A 23,021-nucleotide genomic window follows, 5' to 3' on the forward strand; every position below is an offset into this window, starting at 1 on the left:
ACTGAGAAGGGTGCACATGTGAGTGTAGACTGATGAACAATTATGGGAACCGGCTCTATGTGAGTTCTGAGCACTGAATTCTACGTTGTCCAGTTTAACAGCTTACTAAACCCATTGGGCTATCTCCTCCACCTTTGAGTCAATTAGTCTTTGTACCTCTTTTTTTCCTCAAACAGTAATAATTTCTTACCAAACTAAATATGTTGGTGAATCTTGCAGAGAACATAGCACAAAGCCTGGCCTACAGGATCTGGTACATTCTGGCTAGACACTTAGTACCGAGAGCAAAGCAGTGGGCAGATATAGAAATAAATCCAAGAATATGGAGGGAAACACCTGAACTCTTGGAGAGTGGACTATGTCACTGGAGAAGAGCCAGACCAAGCAAAGAGTATGAGGCAGACAAAACACTGCATCTCAACAGCACACCTGGGAATTGTAAACTGTCCCTTGCAGCTGGACTAAGCTGTGTGAGAACATCATCCCAATGAAAGGATGTTTCCACTAGACTTAGGAGGTGGTACAGCAGGGGGCAGCAGTGAAACATGGGAGGTGTGCCTTTTGACACAGTATGTAGGGCAAGTGGAGATAAAACTGGATATACACATCCAAGGCAAACCTTACAGTGTGTGAACCGTGAAAATGTTCTCCATGGTGGTAGCATGTCTTAATCTGCCATCAACTAATGAGAAGAACAACAGCAGAGGATATGCTGGCCCCAGGGAAGTTGGAGGAGCCAGGGAATAAGGACTCAGGAAGTAGACAGAATAGAGGTTCATTTTGCTTTGCTTGCTATACATAGCAGAGTATTAACGTAGGAGCTGGGCAAAGGAAGCACACAGCGCAGCAGCCAGCCAAAACATTCACCTAGCATGAACAAGGTTTGGGCTTCACCCCCAGCCCACAAAATAATCAAGATGCTCAGTTAAATTAAAAATTCAGATGAATTTTAATGTGTCTCTTATATCACATATACTCAACACACTCAACTTTAAGTGATACCTTATGCTCTTCTTTGCTGTCAAGAGCCTTATCTCCAGCATATTTAATGAGGAAATGAACAAATCATCACACTCTAAGGCATATATGGTAAGTGCAGCTGAATAATCAGGACAGGACGAGACCTCCACAACAACAGCAATGGACATGGAAGAGATGATCATTTTCTTGGAATTGATAAAGTCTGATGAAAAGTCAGGTAGTTTAATCTGACTCTGGAGCAGAGTCCTGAGTGAATCTGCCAGTCTTCACTCACTCACTGTGCAGCCCTGAGAGCGGCCTCAAGCTCTCTTCATTGGAACCGGAGCGTATGACGTCTACTTTACAGGACCACTGGAGAGAAGTATGTACAAGGCACCTAAACATGGGACGCTCTCCCTACATGCTAATCCCTACTGAGAATTAAAAAGTCACAGGGCCAATGGGCTGCCTGTCACAAATACTCGTTAGTGGCATCCAATAATAGCAATGTTGACGTAAGTTATTTTATTTCCATGATCAGCTATTTACACTGTACAGACACTAATGAAAAGCACCCACAAGTTCACAGTACATTACAATATATTTACTTTAAAAATATATTCCTTTATAAAAGGTTCAAAGAGCACTGGCATGTCCATGTGACAAAACTCTCAAAGCCTGTCACCAATTCTGTGATAGCCAGAATGCTTCCAAGTACTGTCAGTTCACAATCACAGGTCACCATTAGAGTTGTAAATACATACAGGTTTTAAATAAGAAAGAATTCTACAGTGGAAAGTCTTGAGGCGATACTGTTAGTTCATTAACATAAATACTTTCTCATAATAATGCACAACAGCCAACCTCCACCCAAGGACACATCTATCCCCAGAGCTCTGCAGCCCTGGGGATCTGGCCCCACTCCTCTACTTCTTCTTCTTGGCTGCTTCTCCTGGCTCCACTCTTCGCGTCTTAGATGCACGCTCATCTCTGTCATCATCTTGAAGTGGGAAAGAAGAGAGCTTCATTAGTAAGTCTTTAAAAATCAACACAGAAAACCCCTTTATTAGCTTTATACCAAAGAGCTCACTCGTCAGCTGTCTGAAAGCTTGCCAATGAAAACTAAATACTATTTTCAGATCCCGATATTAAGCTACATCTGAAAACAAGCAAATTGTAAATTAACTTTTTAGGAACATGTTAATGTGGCTTAATTTATCTAATTTCCACGGAAACCAGCTCTTTCTGAAACAGCCAGTCCCTAAATTTACCACTGCACACATTGTTTGCACTTAGACACAGTGCACCTCATGGGACCAGAGCAGTTTCTTTCTACAAAACATGCATCACCTTTAGCCATGCCAAGTGGCCACCACTCGGACTTTTCCTCTCAGATTTCCTCTCCCAGTCTTACAATCAACCCACCATATGTTCTGAGGTTAAAAGCTCAAAGAGGTTCAGAGAATCTCACAACTGTCTATTCTAATTCTGGACTATTCCTTCCTAGACGTCAGAACATCTTTACAGCAACAGACTAAGGAAAATTTGGGTGGAGGAAGACTATAGAACCATACAATAAACAGTACCTCCTTCCACCCACACTGTTACTGTTTATGGCCACGGAAAATTCCCATGAATAAAAGTGTCAAACCTGAAAAAGTGGACCTTTTCATTCTACTTAAAAAATTCAATAATGTGTCTCAACATACCCAGGCGAGCACAGACTAGCTGCTAGTTCATACCTCTCCCTCAACAGTGTGTGCTGCAAGAGTCTAGCCACCTGTGGTGATGGTACCGGCAGCGTTTCCCTCCAGCGGCTGAGATAGGAGGACTGCTAGGAGTTTGAGGCCAGCCAGCGATACACAGCAACACACCAAAAGAATCCCATAGATGCGCACAGCTTCTCACCTCCTGACTTCCATGTAGCAGGGACCAAACCCCTTCAGACAACCTTCCATACTGAACACCCTCAGCCTTGACTTTACTCCACTCCCCCCCCCCTTTCCCTACGTAGCCTAGACTTGCCTGATTTCATGATTCTCCTACCTCAAGCCTCCCAGGTACTAAGATTACAGACACAAAGTCTCTGTGCTGGCTGAACTAAAGTCCAAAATACAGAATACGGTGACATAAAAATATTTTGATGTTTTAAGGCCTTCACATTAAAAACTTAGAGAAACTGCCAAGGTGAAATCATAAATCACAGGACGAAAATCTACAACCTGGCTGGGTCCTAGTGCCTGACTCTCCCACTTCCGCTTCCTGGGTATAGGGATTAGTGGTGTGAAGCCACCATACCCACATCAACAAGCTTTGGTTTTAAGCTGGAGCTTAACACTCAAGCTTACCTTGAAATTATTCCAGAATTAGTAATGGAGAAGTTGAAAGCATTTCTGAAGACTACTATCACGCCACATTATAGAACACATTAAAAAGGAACTTTTCTTTTAGTCTCCAACTTACTACAGGTAAATCTACTGATCAACACTGAAACCACACACTACAACTGGAAAAATGAGTCCTGTGAGTGACTGGAGGCGAGCGCCTGCCCCCTACTGTCAAAATAAGGTACTGCCTTAAAAACTAGCACAGGAATAGCTTAAAAAACAAAAACAAAACCAAACCAAACCAAACCAAATCCTAATCCTAACACAGAACACACACACCGATATGAAAACAATATTTTCTATTACACAGCTTGAGTCACTCAAGGTAAACATTAACTTAACCTGTTTTAAAACTAAAGCAGGCCGGGCGCTGGTGGCGCACACCTTTAACCCCAGCACTCGGGAGGCAGAGGCAGGAGAATCTCTGTGAGTTTGAGGCCAGCCTGTCTACAGAGTGAGTTCCAGGACAGCCAGGACTCTTTCACAGAGAAATCCTGCCTTGAAGAAACAAAAACAAAACCAAACCAAAAGTAAAAACCAAAAAAAGCAAAAAAGCAAAAAACAAAAAAACAAAAAACCCCAAAACCAATAAAACCCCCAATCTGCTTCATTAGCTGGTTTTTGCTATTTATTTGTTAATTTGTTTATGTTACTAAAGCTATGAAAATATAACTTATTTCTCTGCATTTCACAATCACTAAACAAGCAGCCCTGATAAACAGTGAGAGACAAGGCTAGATTTAACCTTTCTCAGCTCCTCTAGATTTTCAAAGTAAATGGCAAAAAAGGACAAAGGAAGAATATGGGATGGCCAGATAAAAGCAACGTAGTGTAATAATTAATTTAAAATATAATTAAGGAGGTAGACTTTCCAATACATGCTTCATTAATTACAAACTATAGGTAAACAATACTGTCAGTGGCTGGGGAGATGTTTCTGGACTTGTGTTCGAATCCCCACAGTCTATGCAAAAAGCCCGACCAGTAAACCTGTCTGTAACCTCAGTGCTTCCAAGGCAAGGTAGGAGAGACAGAGAGAGAACGCCAACTCAAAGGCCAGCTAGACACAGCATGCATGAATACATGCATACAAAACACACACAAGCATACATAGCAGAAAAAGTCTCAAACAAGGCAGAGGACAAGGACTGAACCTAGGGTTGTCCCGTGGCTTCCACACTTACACACATACAAGAAGAAAAAGGCAAATCAATATTTGCGGTGACTTCACGTGGTATTGCAGTCTGCAATGGCAAAAATCACTCCTCAAAAGGAAACCATCAGCTGGGGATGTTGATGAGTTGGTAGAACGTTCACTGAGCATGCGCGAAGCTCAAATCTAGACCCACATAATGTGCAGAGAGGCACACACTTGCAACCTCATTTTGGGAGGCAGAGGCAGGAGGATCAGAAGTTCATGGTCATCTGGCTACGTAGTGAGTTTCAGACCAAATCTCTAAATAGGTGGGGGCATTTATTACAAGAGTTAGATTCAGTAACCAACACTTAAATCCAATTTAACAAGATTTGCCAGCCGGTGGTAGCACACACTTTTAATCCCAAACCAGGCAGATCCTGGGTCCTCAGGCCTATGAGTGCAGTATGTTATGACTGCTGTTTCCTGAGCCTCATACGATCCAGCTTTAAGCCAGAAAACCCTTGGTCTTTTTGTCTTTTTAATTGCTTACATTCAGTTTCTGATCAAAAGGACAGAGTTAGCTATGGCAGGTAATGTGGATGTTATTTGCCATTTATATGAATTTCTAGTAACTGAACCCACAAGTTAGAAAAAAGATGATCCTTGCTTACTTGCATATAACTTCTGGGCCTTTGTCACAAGGGGACAGAGATGTACGGGCACCAGACTACCAACTGGTCCCTTGAGAAGAATGATTACTTCTTCAACTATGACAACACGATGGGAGAAAACCTCGGCTTAATAAGGCACACATCCTAGTCAAGGCTGACAGTTCCCAACGCTGTGAACTTAGGCAGAGTCTGTCACGTCTGACTGTTTTCTCATCTACAAGACAGTGATAATGAGCTACGGGTCATACTGTGTCAGGTGTTAATGCTCGATTAGGAAACTTGCACCAAGTGTTTATTGTGACCTTGGGCAGTTATAAGCTCTCATTCTACATTTTCCTATTCTGGTTTTGTAAGGCTGTACGAGGATTCTTTATTTAAATACTTAAGTGCCATAAGATAAAGGTATTAAAACTCACAGTTTAAGGGCTTCAAAAAACCTTGACAAGGATATGCCTATAGTCCCAGTGCTAGGGAGGTGAAGGCAGGAGAACTCAGTTCAAGATATCCTCAGCAACAGTAGACACCCTCCTGCTATAGAGAGAACAATCTTTTGCTAAGGTTGGCCCGTGTACTGGAAGAACAGAAATCTGTTTAACAAAAAAGCAACTAGCCTTTAAAACAATAGTCCAGAATGCTGAGCTCAACTCGACAGCCATCCACTTCCCACAGCTAACTGTGGGACCACACACAGAGGACCAGATGGGGGTCTCACAAAGCAGGGTCTATGAACAAACAGCGCACAGGTGAGCGAGCAGCACTGGCCCATCCCAGGTAAAGGAGAATAAATTACTATCAATACAGTGTACTAGAAATTGTTAGATTACTGTGGTAGTCCAAGTGAGAGACAAAACTATGAGATTACCAACAAAAGCAAGAAACTCTGTCCTGTTCCCGTGCACAGGATTCCACTCTGCCAACCTGATTTTAGTTCTAAAGCACAACTGTCTCAATATAAAACGAAGCCTTCAACACACACCAGCCATAGTTACAGGAACCTGTGCTGAACACCCGCGGCTCTAACCAGGCACTGGGGACTTCGGAGAGTCTGCTTCAGGCACAGATGGGAGAGGCGGTCCCGCCTTTAATCTTACTACTGCGAGGCAAAGGCAGACTGGCCTCAAAGAGCATCCAGGCTACACAGACCTTGTCTCATACCAAATAAATCGGAAAACCCGAAAGATGGAAGTGATTCTTGTTGGTATTCAAAGTCAAGGCTGTCAAGTCACTAGAGTCTAAATGACGCCCACTGAGTACCTCTCCTTAAAGAGAGGCATCAAGGGCTGAGGTCTCAGGAGCACTCTTACCTGATTCCACCGTCTCCTCCCCTTCGGGCAGAAGCCGGGCTTTCTTAGCATTCTGGGGGGCATCATCACCATTGTCCTCATAGATGTTCGACCACTTTATCGCCATGTCCAGCTCGGGCGGCGGCGGCTTCTTCTCAGTACTGTAGGTCTCCGGGGGCGGCACATAGTTGGACTTCCAGACTTTGAATTCCTTTGGAGGCTGTTAAGTAAGCACATTAAGAAACCCTGTGACGAACCGAGGTTCCTGCGATCCATACGAGCGCATGCACCTCCCTGTCGACTGCTCATCTTTCTGGCTGGCTTTTTTTAAAATTCTATTTTATTTTCTAATCCTTTAGGCTTTAGAGACACATTTTCTTTTCCATCAACATCACAATACTGTTAAGCGAAAAGTCAAAGGGTTTCCCTAGATAAACAAAGCTAATAACTTTTAGTTACCAAAGAAGAATCCAGTCTCAGATACTACGGCCAGGCTGACCCCTTCAGGAGGCTGCGGCAGAGACACTGTCTTGGCGGCAGCAGCGCAGGCACTTCGGCGTCAAAGGGAAGGGGTCTCGGGGAGAAGCTGCAGCAGGGGGCGGGGAGTCACCACCGTTAGTCGTCGCCCGGCTGGGGGCCCCGAGCGCGGAGGGGCGGGCGAGCCCAGGCTGACACCCCCCGGGCTCCCGGGGCCGTGGGGACGCGCGGCCTCCCGCGGGCTGAGTGCATGCGGGGGGCGGGCCCCGGGGCGGCCGCGGGGCCGGGGACCTCACCTCCTCGGGCGCCTTCACCACGTGTCGCTCCCAGTCGATCTGCTTGTTGAGCGGGTTGTAGAGGAAGGCCGGGCGGGTCACGCTGCGGAACAGTTCGTCGGGGCCCGGCAGCCGCTTCTCCGCCTGCTTCCCGCGGCCGCCCGTCGTCGGGGCCGGGGCCACCTCCTTGCGACCCCCGTCTTCGGGCTCGCTGTTCTCCTCGCCCGACGAGTCGGAGCTACTGCTCCCGTAAGCCGCGAAATAGCTCAGCGGGTCCTTCTCCTCAGCTGCCATGACGGCTGCGGACGCCCACCCTCTCGGCCGGAAGCCGGAAGTCGAAGCTGACCCCGCCCCGTCGCTAGACTGGCAGGCAAGTGGTGCGTTTGCGTCCCCTAGCGGCGGTGCTGCGCTCCTGCTCCTGGGTGGGGGGGAAAGAGGCTGGAGGCGGGGATTCCAAGGTCCCCAAGCAAGATTATTTTTGCTTTTTTCCAGGGAATCCTAAAACCTGTACCAGTGGTCATAGTCATTCTCGGCTTGTAATTGTGGCACAGAAAAGCCAAGCATGTTGATGCATGTCTATAATCCTAGGATAGAGGCGGGTGGGCTGTTGCAAATTTTGGGGGCCAGAGAGGTGCACACAAGGGGCTCCTTGCCAATTTAGTATTATGTAGGGCTCGAGACACTACCTCAAAGCAAAACATCGGTATGAACAAACAAGCATGGAGGAGTGGGGCCTCACACTTCTGACCCCAGCAAGTGGGAGGATGAGGCAGGAGGATTGCCACAAACTAGAGCCAGTGTAGTAATTTTACTCGCTCCCTCAAAGAAGTTAATATCATTGTAAATATTTAGATCCCAGTTAAGGATCCCTGATCAAAGGTGACACGCTAACTAACAACTAGCATCCTGCCTGATTCTTACCTCCTAACATGGGACAGGGCTGTGAATTTGAGGATGGAAGGGGTTACACGGCCTAGTTCGTGTGTATATTCCTAGCAATTATTTCAACGGCCATCCACGGGCGACATCAATGAATATTGCTGGGTTATAAGTTATGAGAAAATAGGTCTGAGTGTTTCTAAAATAATTTCCATCCAAGTACCTAGACTGAGAGATATAGATGTTCTCTGAGTACAAAGTCCTGGGGTCCCCCCAATCATATTTAGTTCCGGGTGTGGTGGTAATAATTTGTAATCTTAGCCCTTGGCAGTGAAGGCTCGAGGATCAGACACCCAAGGCCATCTTCGTTTAGGTAATGAGCCTGAGGCTACCTCAGGTTATTCTGAAATTCTGTCTCAAAAGCAAACCAAACCAGGAATGAGAGCTCAATGGACAAACACATAAAACAACAGAATTTCCAGAAAACTTGAAAGTGACATCAAGATGCTGGGGTGGCAAAGCCTCTTAGACAGGCGATAAAAAATCTCTAGCAATAAAAATAAGGACTCAGAGTTGATTATCGGGGGCTGGGGAGATGGTTCGGTCAATAAAGTGCCTGCTGCAGATGTGATCGCCCGAGTTTGGGTTCCCAGCACACACCGAGAAGCTGGATGTAGTGGTATGTGTTTGTAACCCAAGGGTGTGGGAACAGAGCCAGGATTCCAGGATCCGTCAGGCTAGGCAAATGGTGAGTTCCAAAACGTAAGATTGAAAGCAACTGAAGACACCGAACATGGACTTTCGGCCTCCATACACAGCACACACACAAACATGTACTCACACATATATTACACACACAGACATAGACCTCTGACCGCCATACACAGGCACATACAAACATGTACTCACACATATATTACACACACAGACATAGACCTCTGACCACCATACACAGGCACATACAAACATGTACTCACACATATATTACACACACAGACATCGACCTCTGGCCTCTATACACAGGTACACACACAAACATGGACTCACACATATATTACACACAGACATTGACCTCTGACCTCCACACACACACAAACATGTATTTATATATATATATATATATATATATACGATACACACAGTTATTTAATAAAACAAATGAAAAAGGCAAACAAAACTAAAAACATTAAAAAACAAAACAAAGAGACAACCTAAATTACTAACTGCCACTACCCTGGCCTGTTTGGCCCTTCCAGTACTAAGCTAAGGATGAAGCTGCTCCATTGAGACACACACCTGCAAAGCCCAAGGAGCAGAAACCAGCCTGAGACGGCTCTCTTCTTTATGTCCCAACAATGAGACATTCTAGAAAAGGCCAGTCCTTGCTAGGGCTGGGAATGGAGGGAGGCAGAGCAGGTGCATCAGGAAAGATTTTTTTAAAGCAGTGAAATCAACTACTTGGCTAGGACACTTTTGGGGTAGATATATACAAATATTCCTAAAAACTTGCAACTCAACCAAGGGAGACCCCAGATGGACTTTGGTTAATAACAATGTATCGATATTGCCTACTGACTGAAACAAGTTACCACATCAATGTAAGTATGAGGAACAGGGAGGAAGAGGGATTTAATAATTATTTTGCCCAATTTTCCTGTTAAACCTACAATTGCACAAACAGCATGCTTTTAACAAAAAGCAATTTAAAAAGGGAACCGGGAAGTATGATTTTTATACTGTGTTAATGTGGTATTCCTAAAAAGTAACTTTTACTACTGTATCCATTAACTTAGTAACAAAGTACAGCCTACTACTGAGTCAAGGCATCCTCTCAATTTATAGCTCCTCTTCTGTCTCTCTCCTCCCTGCCACTTTCAGAGACAGTCTTGACTACAGCCTCTGGCTGACCTTGAACTCACTGTGTCACCTCAAACTCACTATGCTTCTGCTTCTAGTTCCCAAGTGGTAGTAGAATCATAGGCATGTTGGCTTTGAAATACTGTTTTCTATTTTAAAAACCAGTATATATAAAAAGGGTTAGACATTCGAAAATCAGACATTTTGAGTTGACCCTGAAACATTACTACCTTAAAATTTTTTATTGTTAATAGCAACTTTTCATTTCTTACATTTTAAATAATAGAAATATATAAAGGTGGATATCAGAAAATATGTATTTATAATTTAAATGAAAACAATCAGCATTTTTTAAATGTGTAAAGTTAGTCAAACTTTGTAATACAATAAAAACACAGCTGTAGCCAGTGGCTGCTTGATGAAAATATTAAAAAAAAAATTGTCACATATTCCAAAAACAATTTTCTAGTTACTTTATCCACATAGCAGTGTTCATCGAAAAAGAATGAGAGGCTCAGAGGAAGTATTTTTAGCCAATTACAAGTACTATTAATTAATTGCAAGTAATATCCTATTGGCATATTCCGTTTTTTTCTGTGTAGCCCTGGCTGTCCTGGAACTCCGTAGACCAGGCTGGCCTTGAACTCAGAGTTCCGCCTCTGGGATTAAAGGCATGTACCCACTGCCCAGCCAGGAAGATATTCTCCAGAGCTAAGAATGAGGACGCAAAGGTTGAAACCCAAAGGCACTTAGTCGGCTGGCAAGAGTAGTACAAAATGAACTGTGGCCACTGAGGTCACAGGTGCTCCTTTAGAACCCGAAGGCTTCTCAGAACCAAGGAGCGGGAGACTCTCCTTAGTGCCTGGCCTTTCTACAAGTCCGAACAGCATACTGCTGAGATGTACGGCCAGATCATTGGGAAAAATATCAAACTGAAAATTTGTAGCATAAATGTGCTAAGAAACATTATTCTCAGCCCATGAGTTGATTTCTCAAATTGAGAAATATGTTGATAAAATTAGTCTTATAAAAAGTTGAAAACACTAAACATCTAAAAGAGAAAAGGGTCAATACAGAGAAGCAAACCCATGATTTACGCCCAGCTACCCCTAGTGTGCTTCTTTACTCTAACAAATCCTATTTACAGAAATGTGCACACTGTGATTTAGGACACATGTGAAGCGTGAGTGTACTGTTACAGTGGTTTTATAAAAAGATTCTATCATTCACAACATGTTTCAACACTAGGCAGTGAAGCGTCACTGGCGTGAGAGAGCACGTGACCGTAAGGGCAGAAACATCTCGCTCGAGTTTCCACAAGTTCCTCCTTCCAACTGCAGATCTGGGGGCAAAGCAGGGGCCCCGGGGTCCCCAGGTCGAGGAAGAGTGCCAGAGGAGAAGCTGCTGTTTTCAGTTCTGCCAACTTCCAGGACTGGCAAATTCAGAGAAGACTCAGTGGAGAAAAAGGGAGCGGTGCTCGATTCTCCTTCCGGATGGTACGTGACCATGGATGCTCTCTGTTTTTCTGAGAAATTACTCTCGTCTGAATTGGACCTGGAAAGGTTGTTGGTGGCGGCAGCGGCAAAGGGCTCACAGCTGCTGCACTGCAAACCTACAACAGAGCATTCCGAAAGCAAATGAGAAGGGAAGCAAAACCGGACACGCCTCCCACCCTCTAACTCCTCGTGGACTGTGAGCTAGTTCCCGTATCACCACAGTACGTTGTTTGTGGCAGGGTCTTGTGTAGTCTAGACTGCCCTTGAACTCACTATGTAGCCCAGGCTGGCTCCTGTAACCGCCGCCTGAGAGCTGGGATTAGAGGCTGCCTCTTGATGTTCAGCGGCAGGATTTCTGCTGCAGTTTACAAATGCTGCTGTCACAAGCCTCTGCAAACCTCACTTGCTCTTCTGACAAGACTACTACTATTTACACGGCAGGCTCAGGCCACCGTCTCAAGGCAGCTAACTCAATGCCACAGTGTTCACATTCAATGATTACTTGCATAGTTAACAGCTGAAGGATAGGGTGGGGTAGGAGGCCAAGTGGCTCAAAGGTTAAGAGCACTGACTGGCTGGTCTTCCAGAAGACCCTGGTTCAGTTCCCAGCATCCACATGGTGGCTCACAACCATCTGTAACTCCAGTTCCAGGGGGGCTGATGTGCTCTTTGGACTCTGCAGGCACCAGGCATGCAAGTGCAGGCAAACAGCTCAGATATACTAAAAAAAAAAAAGAAAAAAAAAAAAAAAGGCAAGCAGCTGTTCATAGCAAATTTTATTTCCGTTGAGAGAGGGTTCCCTGCTGGAAATATTATTGTAAGATGTGTTACTTTTGTTTAAGTTGCATTTGCCTAACTCTGTGAAGCTGGGTTATTCTGCCTGCTTCCAACACCTGACAGTCTAGTAAAGCTCTGAACGGCCAATAGTGAGGCAGGAGAAAGGATAGGCGGGGCTGCCAGGCAGAGAGTATATAGAAGGATAAAACTGGGAGAAGGGGTTCAGGAGTACCCCGAGGAGGAGGAGGACATCAGGGGATAGCCTCCCAGCTACACAGCAATTCACACAGTGAGATTTAAAGAAATAAGTGTATGGAAAAACACAGCAGCCAAAAGGGAGATGGGATAATGTAAGAAAAGCAGGCAAGGAACAAGCCAAGCTAAGGCTGGGCACTCATAACTAAGATGAGCCTCCGCATGTGATTCATTTGGGAGCTGGGTGATGGGCCCCTCCAGAGTCCAAAGAATGTAACATGTTATTTCTACAGTTCACCGTATAGTGTATGTTAGTGCTGCAGTTGCTAAGCAGCCCAGGGCGACCTGAACTCTGAGTGCTAAGATTACAACTACCATTTTTATCTAAGAAACATTCTTTAGCATTCTGGCAAAAAATATTATTACTTTATTTAAAAAAATGTAATCAGACATGTACTCAAATCTTACAAGCCGGGCAGTGGTGGTACACGCCTTTAATCCCAGCACTCGGGAGGCAGAAGCAGGCGGATCTATGTGAGCTGGAGGCCAGCCTGGTCTATCAGAGTGAGTTCCAGGACAGGCTCCACACTTACACAGAAACCCTGTCTCAAAAAAACAAAAACACCTTACAAGCCAATAAATGGCAATTACTGGTTCTCGAGTAATTGGGGTTCTCGAGTAATTGGGGTGTTAGAACCGAAGAGGATTTAGTGACCCGAGACGCTCGCTGTCACTATTAGGGTTGAGAACACCAGCACTGACAGGCAGCCATGCAGTGTTCCAAGACTGCCGTGCACAGTGGGAGCTGCAGGTAGCCAGCGACCACCGCGGCTCTCAACAATAGCGCTTTCTCCAACCGTAGAATTCTACCATGACCTGCCGGTCTAATGGACAGTCAGCCCAGACAGGACGGACGCAAACACTGCCTGTTATGCTTAGCAGAGGCAGTGCAGCTGTCTCCAGGCACAGCAATGGAGGTGACAGTTACAGGTAAAACCAATGACATCTAAAAGTGAATTTGTGGGTCATTTTTTCTGCTATTTTTTTCACTATTTTTATCCCTTTCTCCATCTCTGACTCACTGGTATTTTGAGACAAGGTTTTAGAGAGTAGCCCAGGTTGACCTCAAAAACCATAGTCCTCCCCTAAGCGCCCAGATGTAGACCACCAAACCTGACTCAGATGCTGGTCATAAAGCTCATGAAGAGGAGATGCAATAAAGACATCCAGATTTGAGTTTCTTACATGCAGAGCCTTCAATGACTCACTTCTCTATCGCCAACATCAAGAGGAACAGGCACAGTTACAGCCTAAGCTTGTGTGTGTGTGTGTGTGTGTGTGTGTGTGTGTGTGTGTGTGTGTGTAACTCGGTGCTCTGGAGAAATGGGGAAGGGGTGGGAGGATTATCTTGGGGATTTAAACTGAGCAGAGTTCTACACAGTGTCCTGTCAGAGAGTGCTGTGGGCTGAGGGTGAAATGGGAGGTGCCTTGCTCCTCTCTGGCCAGTCTCAGGTCCCATGCCTCTTACAAGCTGACTGGTTTAAATTCATGTATACTTTATGCAGGATTCTTATAAGCATGTGCCAATCACAGCTTCTAATTAACTGGTGGGAAAAATCACACAGACAAGCTCAGGCAAACTTAAGATCCATCGTCTATAGACTGTCCTTCGGTTGTCAGGACAGAGCATCACTCTAAATACCAGGCTGACCTGGAACTCACAATGTAACCCAGGTTGGCTTTCCTCTTGTGGCAGTCCTCCTGCCTTGGCCTCCTAAGTCTAGGAATACAGGCATCTGCCACAGAGCTCCTCTTCCTAAAATGTAATGTAACGGTGTTTCTGAGCTTATTTCTGAATGGATTACGTTTATGGCACAATTTAGAAATAAGCTTCTTAATCTTAAATGACTACGGATACAGCCAACTGGGTTTATATCACTTTTGTAACATGACAATGTATCTGGTAAGAAATGTAAATTGAACTAGCTCTGACCCTGAGCTTTGCTGCACACACAGCACCCCTCACCTCTGAGATGCTCCAGTTTTGCTGCACACACAGCACCCCTCACCTCTGAGATGCTCCAGTTTTATATTACGAAGCTTTAGCACTTCATCCGTTATCTTCTGAATCAGGAAGTTCTGTGTTTTCTCCCTGCGAATGGATTCCACGAGGGTGTCCAGCCCCTTGGGGTTTTCCTGTAAGTAGTCTAACAACTTCCCAGCTCTTTTTCTACTTGAAGTTCGGCAAGAAATTTCTTCCGTGTCTTCTCTACTGAGTATTTTTTTTGCACGTAGATGATCAAAATGTCTCTCAGCTATGATTTTCTCACACAGGTAAACACGTAAATTTTCTAAAGCCTAAGGGACAAAAGAAAAGATGCTTCAGCGTTACTTTGTAACACGTGGGAAAACAGCAGTGACTGGTTATTAGAGAGGACTCTTAGGCAGTACGAGGCAATGCTCTGAGGTCAGGAGGGTTGGGCCCTTTAAAATGCACAAGTGGGTCCCACACAGTCCTCAGACTCTGCTGCCCGGGTCTGGTTCATCTTTTATCACACCTGAAAGCTAACACCCAGCTGATTGGAGGAGGGCCTGCAGAATCTAGAAGTCTGCAGAGGGTCACCTAGTTAACTGGGTAAAGAAAAAAAAACTTTTTTAGATTCTAGTAACTATTAAGAAAGTAATTTCACAATTAGGACCAGGGAGAACATCTTGGTGTGGAGCCTCACAATTTGCAACTTTCTAATGTTTGTTATTAATTTTTACATCACCTACTGTGAAACCATTAAAAACACACAAAACTCAAAACCCCAAAGGGCCCAGATGTCTGGCTTTGAGGTCAGTTAGAAACCTATACAACTGATGGAGCCAGTCTTTGTGGGAGGGAGAAGGAAGGGATGCAGAGAGGAACATAAAGAACTAGGAGGGAGTGCTGGAAAACTTAGGAAAAAGGAGACTAGAGGAAAGCTTAAATTAAGAGAAGCTAGTTCTGAAACATGAAAACAAAATGGTGCATGTGTCAATGAGGTAGCATGTAATTAACACTCAATGCATAGTGTGTACTGTTTAAATCAGGTCCATGTTTGTCTTAATAAACGATGATAATCTGATGCCAGTCATTACATATTCGTGCCTGCTTACTAGACACATTATTTTAGGCAGGTTACTTAAGTCCTCTGTACCTGTTTCTGCGTGTGATAGTTCGGAGGGATAAATTAATATGCAAATTGTTTAGAAATTGCATGGCACATACTATGCGATCGATCCTGTTAGGGAAAATGATAATGGTGATTAATCTGACTCACATTTATAATGAGCTAAAGGCAGTGGAAGATTTCAGTAGAGCCTAGTTAGTAAACAGTGGCAGGGAATCTGGAGGTTTCTTAAAGATTTTTAATCTCCTGAATTCCCACACACATTTATTTATCCACACAGCAAACTTTTTATGTGTAAGTTCCTAGCATGAACATAAGGAGGCGAACAAGAGTTGCACACTGTATACAAAGGGCCCCCAGTTCAGCTGGGGAATACACAGCACACACATGCAGTAATTACAGGACCACATGATGCAGCCCTGCAAAGAGAGATCACTAATCAAAAACAAGGAGAGCGCGGGTGCACAACTCCGTCCAGGCTCGGGATTTACAAAGGCCTGAAGCTGTGCAGCAGCGCAGCGGGGAAGAACTATCTATGGTGTGCATCTGAGGGTGGTAAAGAATGAAGCTAAGGGAGGAGAACTAGAGTTAGATCATGGAAGACTTTTACAACATGCTGAGGAATGTTTCTTGTCATCCAGAGGAAGAGTCATCAAACGTGTATAAATAAAAAGCAATAGGAAACTTTTAGAAAGGATTAGGGGGAACCAAGATTGGGGTCAAAGGAAACAAGCAGAAAATTGCCACGACAGCACAGAAAACATTTTGGATATACTGAACATACTGTGAATGTGGGTGAAAGATTTTATTTAAAAGATGAACTTGAAAAACTCCTATGGCCCTTTTTACCATGTATGCTGACAAGTCACAAATTTATGTCTGTGATCAAGATGTTTTCCACTGTGACATCTCAAGACACTTCAAATTCAACATGTTATCTTCCTATTGTTCTGTTCTCAGCTCATTTGGAATTACACCATCCATCAACCCCAATTCTTCTTCACTGCTGCCAATCATCACCACTCCAGCACGGCTGGCACTGCCTGACACAGGTCCTTATATCCTGGAGGGCTGATAACAGAAAAGCAACATTTTCTAACTCCCTCCTTTCTCAAATCTCTCTTTCAGACATCACCTACACTTTTACAAACTTTCAGGAGGAAACAGACATCTGAACTGTTACATAAATTACAGCCACACTGTGTTCTGCCTATGATTTACTAGGTATTACTGAAGCACAGCTTAGAAGCTGAGAGCATTGGGACTAGAAAGGTGGCTCTGTGGTTAAGAGCACTTGTTCTGGAGTGGATCTGGGTATCCACATGGAGGCTGATAATGATCCACAACTCTAGTTCCAGGGGATCTGACAGAGGCCTTCTGATCTCTGTGGACACCAGGGACAAACATAGTAGGAATATATATGTGTGTGTGTATGTGTGTGTATATATATGCAGTCAAAACATTCACATTAAAAAAATCTAGAAAATAATTAAGAACATGGCTCTGAAATGAGATACACTTCTGTTAAAATTCTGAATCTACAAATACTTTGATAAGTAGGTACAGATTACTTCAAGATCTTCCTTGACAAAATAAGGATAAAGAATTAAACCATCTAGGAAGACAAACTAGAATGATGTGTGTGAAGGCTCATCCCTCTTTCTCTCTCTGCTTTTGTGTGTGTGTGTGTGTAGCTTTGGCTGTCCTGGAGCTCTGCAGAGCAGGCTGACCTTGAACTCACAGAGATCGCTTCCCTCTACCTCCCGAGTTCAGCCTAGGCTCTCTTTTTATTTATTTATTTTTAATACATTTTTATTGATATTTATTGAGCTCTACATTTTTCTCTGCTCCCCTCCCCCTGTAAGCCTCCCCCAAGATCCCCACGCTCCCAATTTACTCAGGAGATCTTGTTTTTTTATACTTTCTACTTCCCATGTAGATTTACATCTATGTAAGTCTCTCTTAGTGTCTGCATTGTTGTCTAAGTTCTCTGGGATTGTGGTTTGTAGGCTGGTTTTCTTTGCTTTATGTTTAAAAACCACCTATGAGTGAGTACATGTGATAACTGTCTTTTTGTGTATGGGTTACCTCACTCAACATAATGTTTTCTAGCTCCATCCATTTTCCTGCAAAATTCAAGCTGTTGCTATTTTTTTCTGCTGTGTAGTACTCCATTGTGTAAATGTACCACATTTTCCTTATCCATTCTTCGATCGAGGGGCATTTAGGTTGTTTCCAGGTTCTGGCTATGATAAACAAAGCTGCTATGAACATAGTTGAACACATGTCCTTGTGGCACGATTGAGCATCCTTTGGATATATACCCAAAAGTGGTATTACTGGGTCTTGAGGAAGGTTGTTTCCTAATTTTCTGAGAAATTGCCATACTGACATCCAAAGGGGCTGTATCAGCTTGCATTCCCACCAGCAATGCAGGAGTGTTCCCTTTTCCTCACAACCTCTCCAGCTTAAGTTGTCATCAGTGTTTTTGATCTTGGCCATTCTTACAGATGTAAGATGAAATCTCAGAGTTGTTTTGATTTGCATTTCTCTGATGACTAAGGATGTTGAACATTTCCTTAAGTGACTTTCAGCCATTTTAGATTCCTCTATTGAGAGTTCTCTCTTTAGGTCTGTACTCCATTTTTTTTATTGGATTATGTGATCTTTTGTTGTCCAATTTCTTGAGTTCTTTGTATATTTTGGAGATCAGACCTTTGTCTGATGCGGGGTTAGTGAAGATCTTTTCCCATTCTGTAGACTGTTGTTTTGTCTTGTTGACTGTGTCCTTTGCTTTACAGAAGCTTTTAAGTTTCAGGAGGTCCCATTTATTAACTGTGTCTGTTCAGCCTAGTCTCTTACAGACAGTAAAAGTTCAATGTCCAGTGACTACTGAACCATGGCAGGGAAGATTCTTGAAAGTGTGGTAGTTCAGCAGCACTTTGCCCTAGGACTTCTGCTCATCTACAGCTGAGGCCTGTCGCTGTCTCATGTTGTCACATGTCTGGTTTCCTCTTTTCATACCCTAAGCTCCTCCTCACCTTTTAAGACCGAGGTCACTGGTCATCCCTTGAGAGCCTCACCTTAGCATCCAGGATGAGCTGGACACACCTCTTGCAGCACCAGATTCCTACTTCTTTATCTCATTTTCCAGCTCATCCCCAGACATTTCCACTGTGTCCCAACGCTCTTCCCGAAGTCACCAATGATCTGCTCTTCTGACAGAACCTTTCCACCTTCATCTTATCTGGCTTCTCAGAGCAGGGACAGTGTTCCTCCAGACACAACTTCCTTGCTGAACAAATACACAATGTCCCAATTCACTGTGGTCTCTGCACCTCTCACCCCTTCCCCAGGTCTTGCTACAGCTGGTCTCAAACTTGTGACCTTTCTGCCTTAGCCTCCAAATGACAGGGACTGCAGAAGAGCACCTTTACAGGGAGGGCCCCATCTGTAGTCGTCAAGGTTCCCAATACCAAGCTTGTCCTTTTCCTTTTGAGCTCTCTTCTGACCATCAGATCCACTCTTCCTCGGTTTCAGCTGCCCATCAAGTCCCATTATTTCTGTGCTCTTAAAAAGCACCCCAAACTTCTGCTTCACCTGCGCTGCTCCTTAACCCTGATCCAAACCATCTCCCAGGACACCTAGTCAAGACTTTTCACGACCTTTTCTACTTTTACTCACGTCCTAGTCTACAGAAAAGGCAGAAAAATCTTTAAAAGTCAAACAAACAAAAATCCTATTAATTCCTTAGCAAGCCTCTATTAGCAGAAAAAAATCAAGTCCTTCATGAGATTACTGAGACCACCTTTCCCATCTCATCTTGTTACCCTCTGCCTTCTCTCGACATTCTGAACTTACAAAGGTCTTGACTGTTTTAGGTCCCTGTCAGTAAATTCTTTTCTCCTGCAGGTGTTCCTCCCCCAGCTCTGTCATGACCTCCAGGAATCAATCTCAGGCACATCTGACCATCTCATCCACAGTATAGTGCTTGTCTGCACAGCACTGACCAAATCTGTAATTGTACGGTTATGTGAATGATATTTTATTTTTTTAAAAAAATTTACTTATTTATTTATTATGTATACAGTATTGTGTCTGCCTGCAGGCCAGAAAAGGGCATCAGATCTCATTACAGATGGTTGTGAGCCACCATGTGGTTGCTGGGAACTGAACTCAGGACCTTTGAAAGAGCAGGCAGTGCTCTTTTTTTTTTAAAAAAACAGATTTATTTATTTATTACATATACAATATTCTGACTGCATGTATGTCTGCAGGCCAGAAGAGGGCATTAGATCTCATTTCAGATGGTTGTGAGCCACCATGTGGGTGCTGGGAATTGAACTCAGTACCTCTGGAAGAGCAGCTAGTGCCCTTAACCTCTGAGCCACCTCTCCAGCCCGTGGGCAGTGTTCTTAACCACTGAGCCATCTCTCCAGCTCCATGAAAGATATTTTATTTTTCAGCTTTAATGACCTATATATTTGGAGTAGGTAAGAAGCAGTGGTGTTCTGTTTAATGCTGTATAATCTGCATTTCAGAGTGCAGTGCTTTGGATGAATGAAAAATTCAATACAATATTCCAAAATTATTGTTTTATGGCTATTTCCCTTCAAGAAATTAAGCTTTTTTTGTTTTTGTTTTGTTTTTCGAGACAGGGTTTCTCTGTAGCTTTGGTGCCTGCCCTGGACCTAGCTCTTATAGACCAGGCTGTCCTCGAACTCACAAAGATCCATCTGCCTCTGCCTCCTGAATGCTGGGATTAAAGATGTGGACCACCACCACTCTGCAAAATTAAGCTATTTTAAAAACAGAACTTTGTCTTAGTTCTTAATTTAACTGTTAGAACCAAAGTACATTATGAACTTCAGAGAACAAATTCAACCAAAAAAGGACATTAAACAAACAGATGAGAAGAGGGAGGAGCGCTGGAGACAGAGGTGTCCTGGCTGTGGAATATTCCTTTATACTGTATGAACATATGTCACTGTAATTGGTTTAACAAAGAGGCTAACTGGCCAAAAGCTGAACAGAATAAGGTTAGGCGGGAGAGCCAAACTGAGAATGCTGGAGCAGAGACAGAACATGGGCACGCCTTATTGAGAAAAGGTACCAAGGCCTGGGGCAAAGCCTAGATAAAAATATGGATTAATTGAAAATGTAAGAGTTAGCTAGTAGTAAGCCTGAGCTACTGGTTGAGCATTTGTAATTAATAAAAGCCTACGTGTAGTTATTTGGGACTTGAAGCCAGGAAAAAACATTCGTCTACACCTGGGGGATCAGCAGCAGGACAGTGCTCCCCCCAACATAAGGACTTGTGCCAAGACCCTCAGGGGATGTCTGAAACCTCATGGTTCCAACCCCATACCGAAGCTCTCTGCCATAAAAACTAATCTCATCAAGACAGCTACTAAGGGACTAGCAGGCAGGTAACACATACAACACTGGGGAAAAGGTTTGCCTCATGGCCCTGGCCAGACACAGTGGGATAGGGCGGGATTTTATCAAGCCACTTAGAAAAGTGCTCAATTTGTACCATATAAACTTGTCACATCCCCGTTAAGTATTTTGGGGCCATGGCTGACCACAGGCAACAGACGCCACAGAAAGCGAAGCCTGAAAATAGACACAGCCTCATGTAAATAACTTCAGCCACTTCCTAAAAGGACACCAAGCAGTTTGGCGGGGGGGGGGGGGGGGAGGGGGGGGAGGATTGTGAATAGTTTAATGACTAAAAACAGAAGAATAATTTGTATAATATTAAAACTTGGTTCCTAAAAAGCGTCTGTAAATAAAGGTCTGGAGTTGAGAAAGAAGGAAGTTCAAATTGTGTGGATGAATTTTCAAGCTTGTCACAGCAGTTCTGAAAATAGGACAGACACCTGAGAAAAAATATTTTCTGTAGCCACCTTGTGGCTCATGCATCGCTTCTCTACGGTTATGAACATCTGACACAGGTCTAAACTGGGAACGCCGGGGTGGGTAAGTAACATCAGTGAGCCCACCGGACCAGAAACAAGAGGTCTGCAGTGGTCTTCCCATCTGTGTCTATAGGCAGGTCTGGTCCGCCTTTGCCAGCTATAAAATGGAAAGCAATTCTCTTCCTTACAGGTTATCTCAAGGATTGTGAGAAAATTCCAAACTGTGTGAAACAGAACTGGGAGCATAGCTGCCATGTGCATCGTTTTTCTGGCATCTTTAATAAGTTTAATAATAATAGTGGTTATTGAAGACCTAGTTTCAAGTGGAGTGTAAAGCTTTCCATACAGTAAGTGCCCTGCCAACTCCACCAAACAAGGGACCTACATACATGCAGCACAAGTCCCAGTCAACCATGCCAATTTTAATTATGGGTGCAGTGCAATAAACCCTACAAAGAGTAAGGTATGGTAGAAAAAGGGATCTGAAGCGGAAGGACGTCTAGAACAACTTGCTGTCAAGTTCGCAAAGACGACTTTTCGATAGCACTACGATGCTAAGCAAGAACGAATTACTGTTTTTAATGTGAATTCACGTATATTAATTCAAGCAGTGCTTATCTGATTTCTTTCTTTTCTGGCAAAACATGTAACTAAAGGAGAAGAAAAACGAAACATATCGTGCCTCAAGTCATCTTTCTCAAATATTAAGGTGTCTGTGCAGTTCTGCGTGCTCTAAGCAGAAGAGGGCAATTTAGCCACTGAGTATTTTCAACGTTTACCTGGGAATCAAGCCTCGCTAGATGTACGCACACCCCCCTTCATTTAAATACGTGGGCGTCTGCTTACTAGGGGAATTCCAGGCTGTGCTTTCAGCTGGCGAGCTTTCCGCAGCCCCCCGGACAGACGAGTTTCCCCCATCTGTTCTCCTACCGGGGGACACCTGGTCCAGCGTCTGCTCCAGACAGAGCCCTCCGGGGGCCCTAGCCAAGCAGCTCCCGCGGGGGTGAGCTAGGGTGGGGGATCAGCAGGGTGCAAGGGTGCAGAGCCACCGGTGTGAAGCGGATGGCAAAGAAACACCCAAGCCGGCGCCAATAGGTTTCCCTGTGGACTCACAGCTGGCTGCTGGGTCACTTCCAGCCAGCCCCGGGATGCAGCAGGCGGGTCGTGCTGTGTGCCCCGACCTTGCGTTCTTCCGATCCGAAGTTCCCCGTCGCTCGGCTCCGGGTTTCCGCTTTCCTCCATCCCCGCCCGTCCCGCTGCGCCCAACCCGGCCGAGCTACTCACGTCCTTCTTCACTTCAGTCAGGTCCTCCTCTGTTAGGGACAGCGCGGGAGCCTCCATGGCCGAGGCCCGGATGGCGTCCTTCCGGTCCGCGCCGCCCCGCCCAGGCTGAAGGCTCCGGTCTCCCGGATTCAGGCTGTGACTTGAAGAGGACCAGGAACAGATCCAGGGGAACAGCGGCCTCCCGGAACGCAGAGGTGCGGACCTCAGAGCCCCACTTCCGGCCCCGCCCCGAGGCCTGCGGTGCCACACTCCAAACCCCTCTACGT

At 44.6% G+C, this 23,021-nt stretch overlaps 2 protein-coding genes across 3 annotated transcripts; both read right to left on the minus strand.

The window, feature by feature from the left end:
* Nucleotides 1–925: 925 nt before the first annotated feature.
* Nucleotides 926–7,537, minus strand: C17H1orf52 (chromosome 17 C1orf52 homolog). Its single transcript, XM_085677602.2, has 3 exons — nucleotides 7,213–7,537; nucleotides 6,461–6,659; nucleotides 926–1,960 (listed from the first exon to the last, which is right to left on the minus strand). The coding sequence occupies exons 1-3, from the start codon at nucleotides 7,483–7,485 to the stop codon at nucleotides 1,887–1,889; spliced, it is 546 nt and encodes a 181-aa protein (XP_085533728.2). The 5' UTR covers nucleotides 7,486–7,537; the 3' UTR covers nucleotides 926–1,886.
* A 2,617-nt stretch (nucleotides 7,538–10,154) lies between these two features.
* On the minus strand, nucleotides 10,155–22,970 carry Bcl10 (BCL10 immune signaling adaptor). Of its 2 annotated transcripts, none has more exons than XM_048453666.3 (3): nucleotides 22,756–22,970; nucleotides 14,465–14,753; nucleotides 10,155–11,539 (listed from the first exon to the last, which is right to left on the minus strand). In XM_048453666.3, exons 1-3 carry the CDS (start codon nucleotides 22,810–22,812, stop codon nucleotides 11,187–11,189), a joined length of 699 nt encoding a protein of 232 aa, XP_048309623.1. In that variant the 5' UTR covers nucleotides 22,813–22,970; the 3' UTR covers nucleotides 10,155–11,186. The 2 variants fall into 2 exon arrangements, with proteins under 2 accessions (XP_048309623.1, XP_048309622.2); XM_048453665.2 differs by lacking the exon at nucleotides 22,756–22,970 and adding an exon at nucleotides 22,585–22,749.
* Between the last annotated feature and the right edge of the window lie 51 nt (nucleotides 22,971–23,021).

The sequence above is a fragment of the Myodes glareolus genome, chromosome 17 (assembly GCF_982192425.1).
Source record: "Myodes glareolus chromosome 17, mMyoGla1.1, whole genome shotgun sequence".
In the NCBI taxonomy this organism is placed as follows: domain Eukaryota; kingdom Metazoa; phylum Chordata; class Mammalia; order Rodentia; family Cricetidae; genus Myodes; species Myodes glareolus.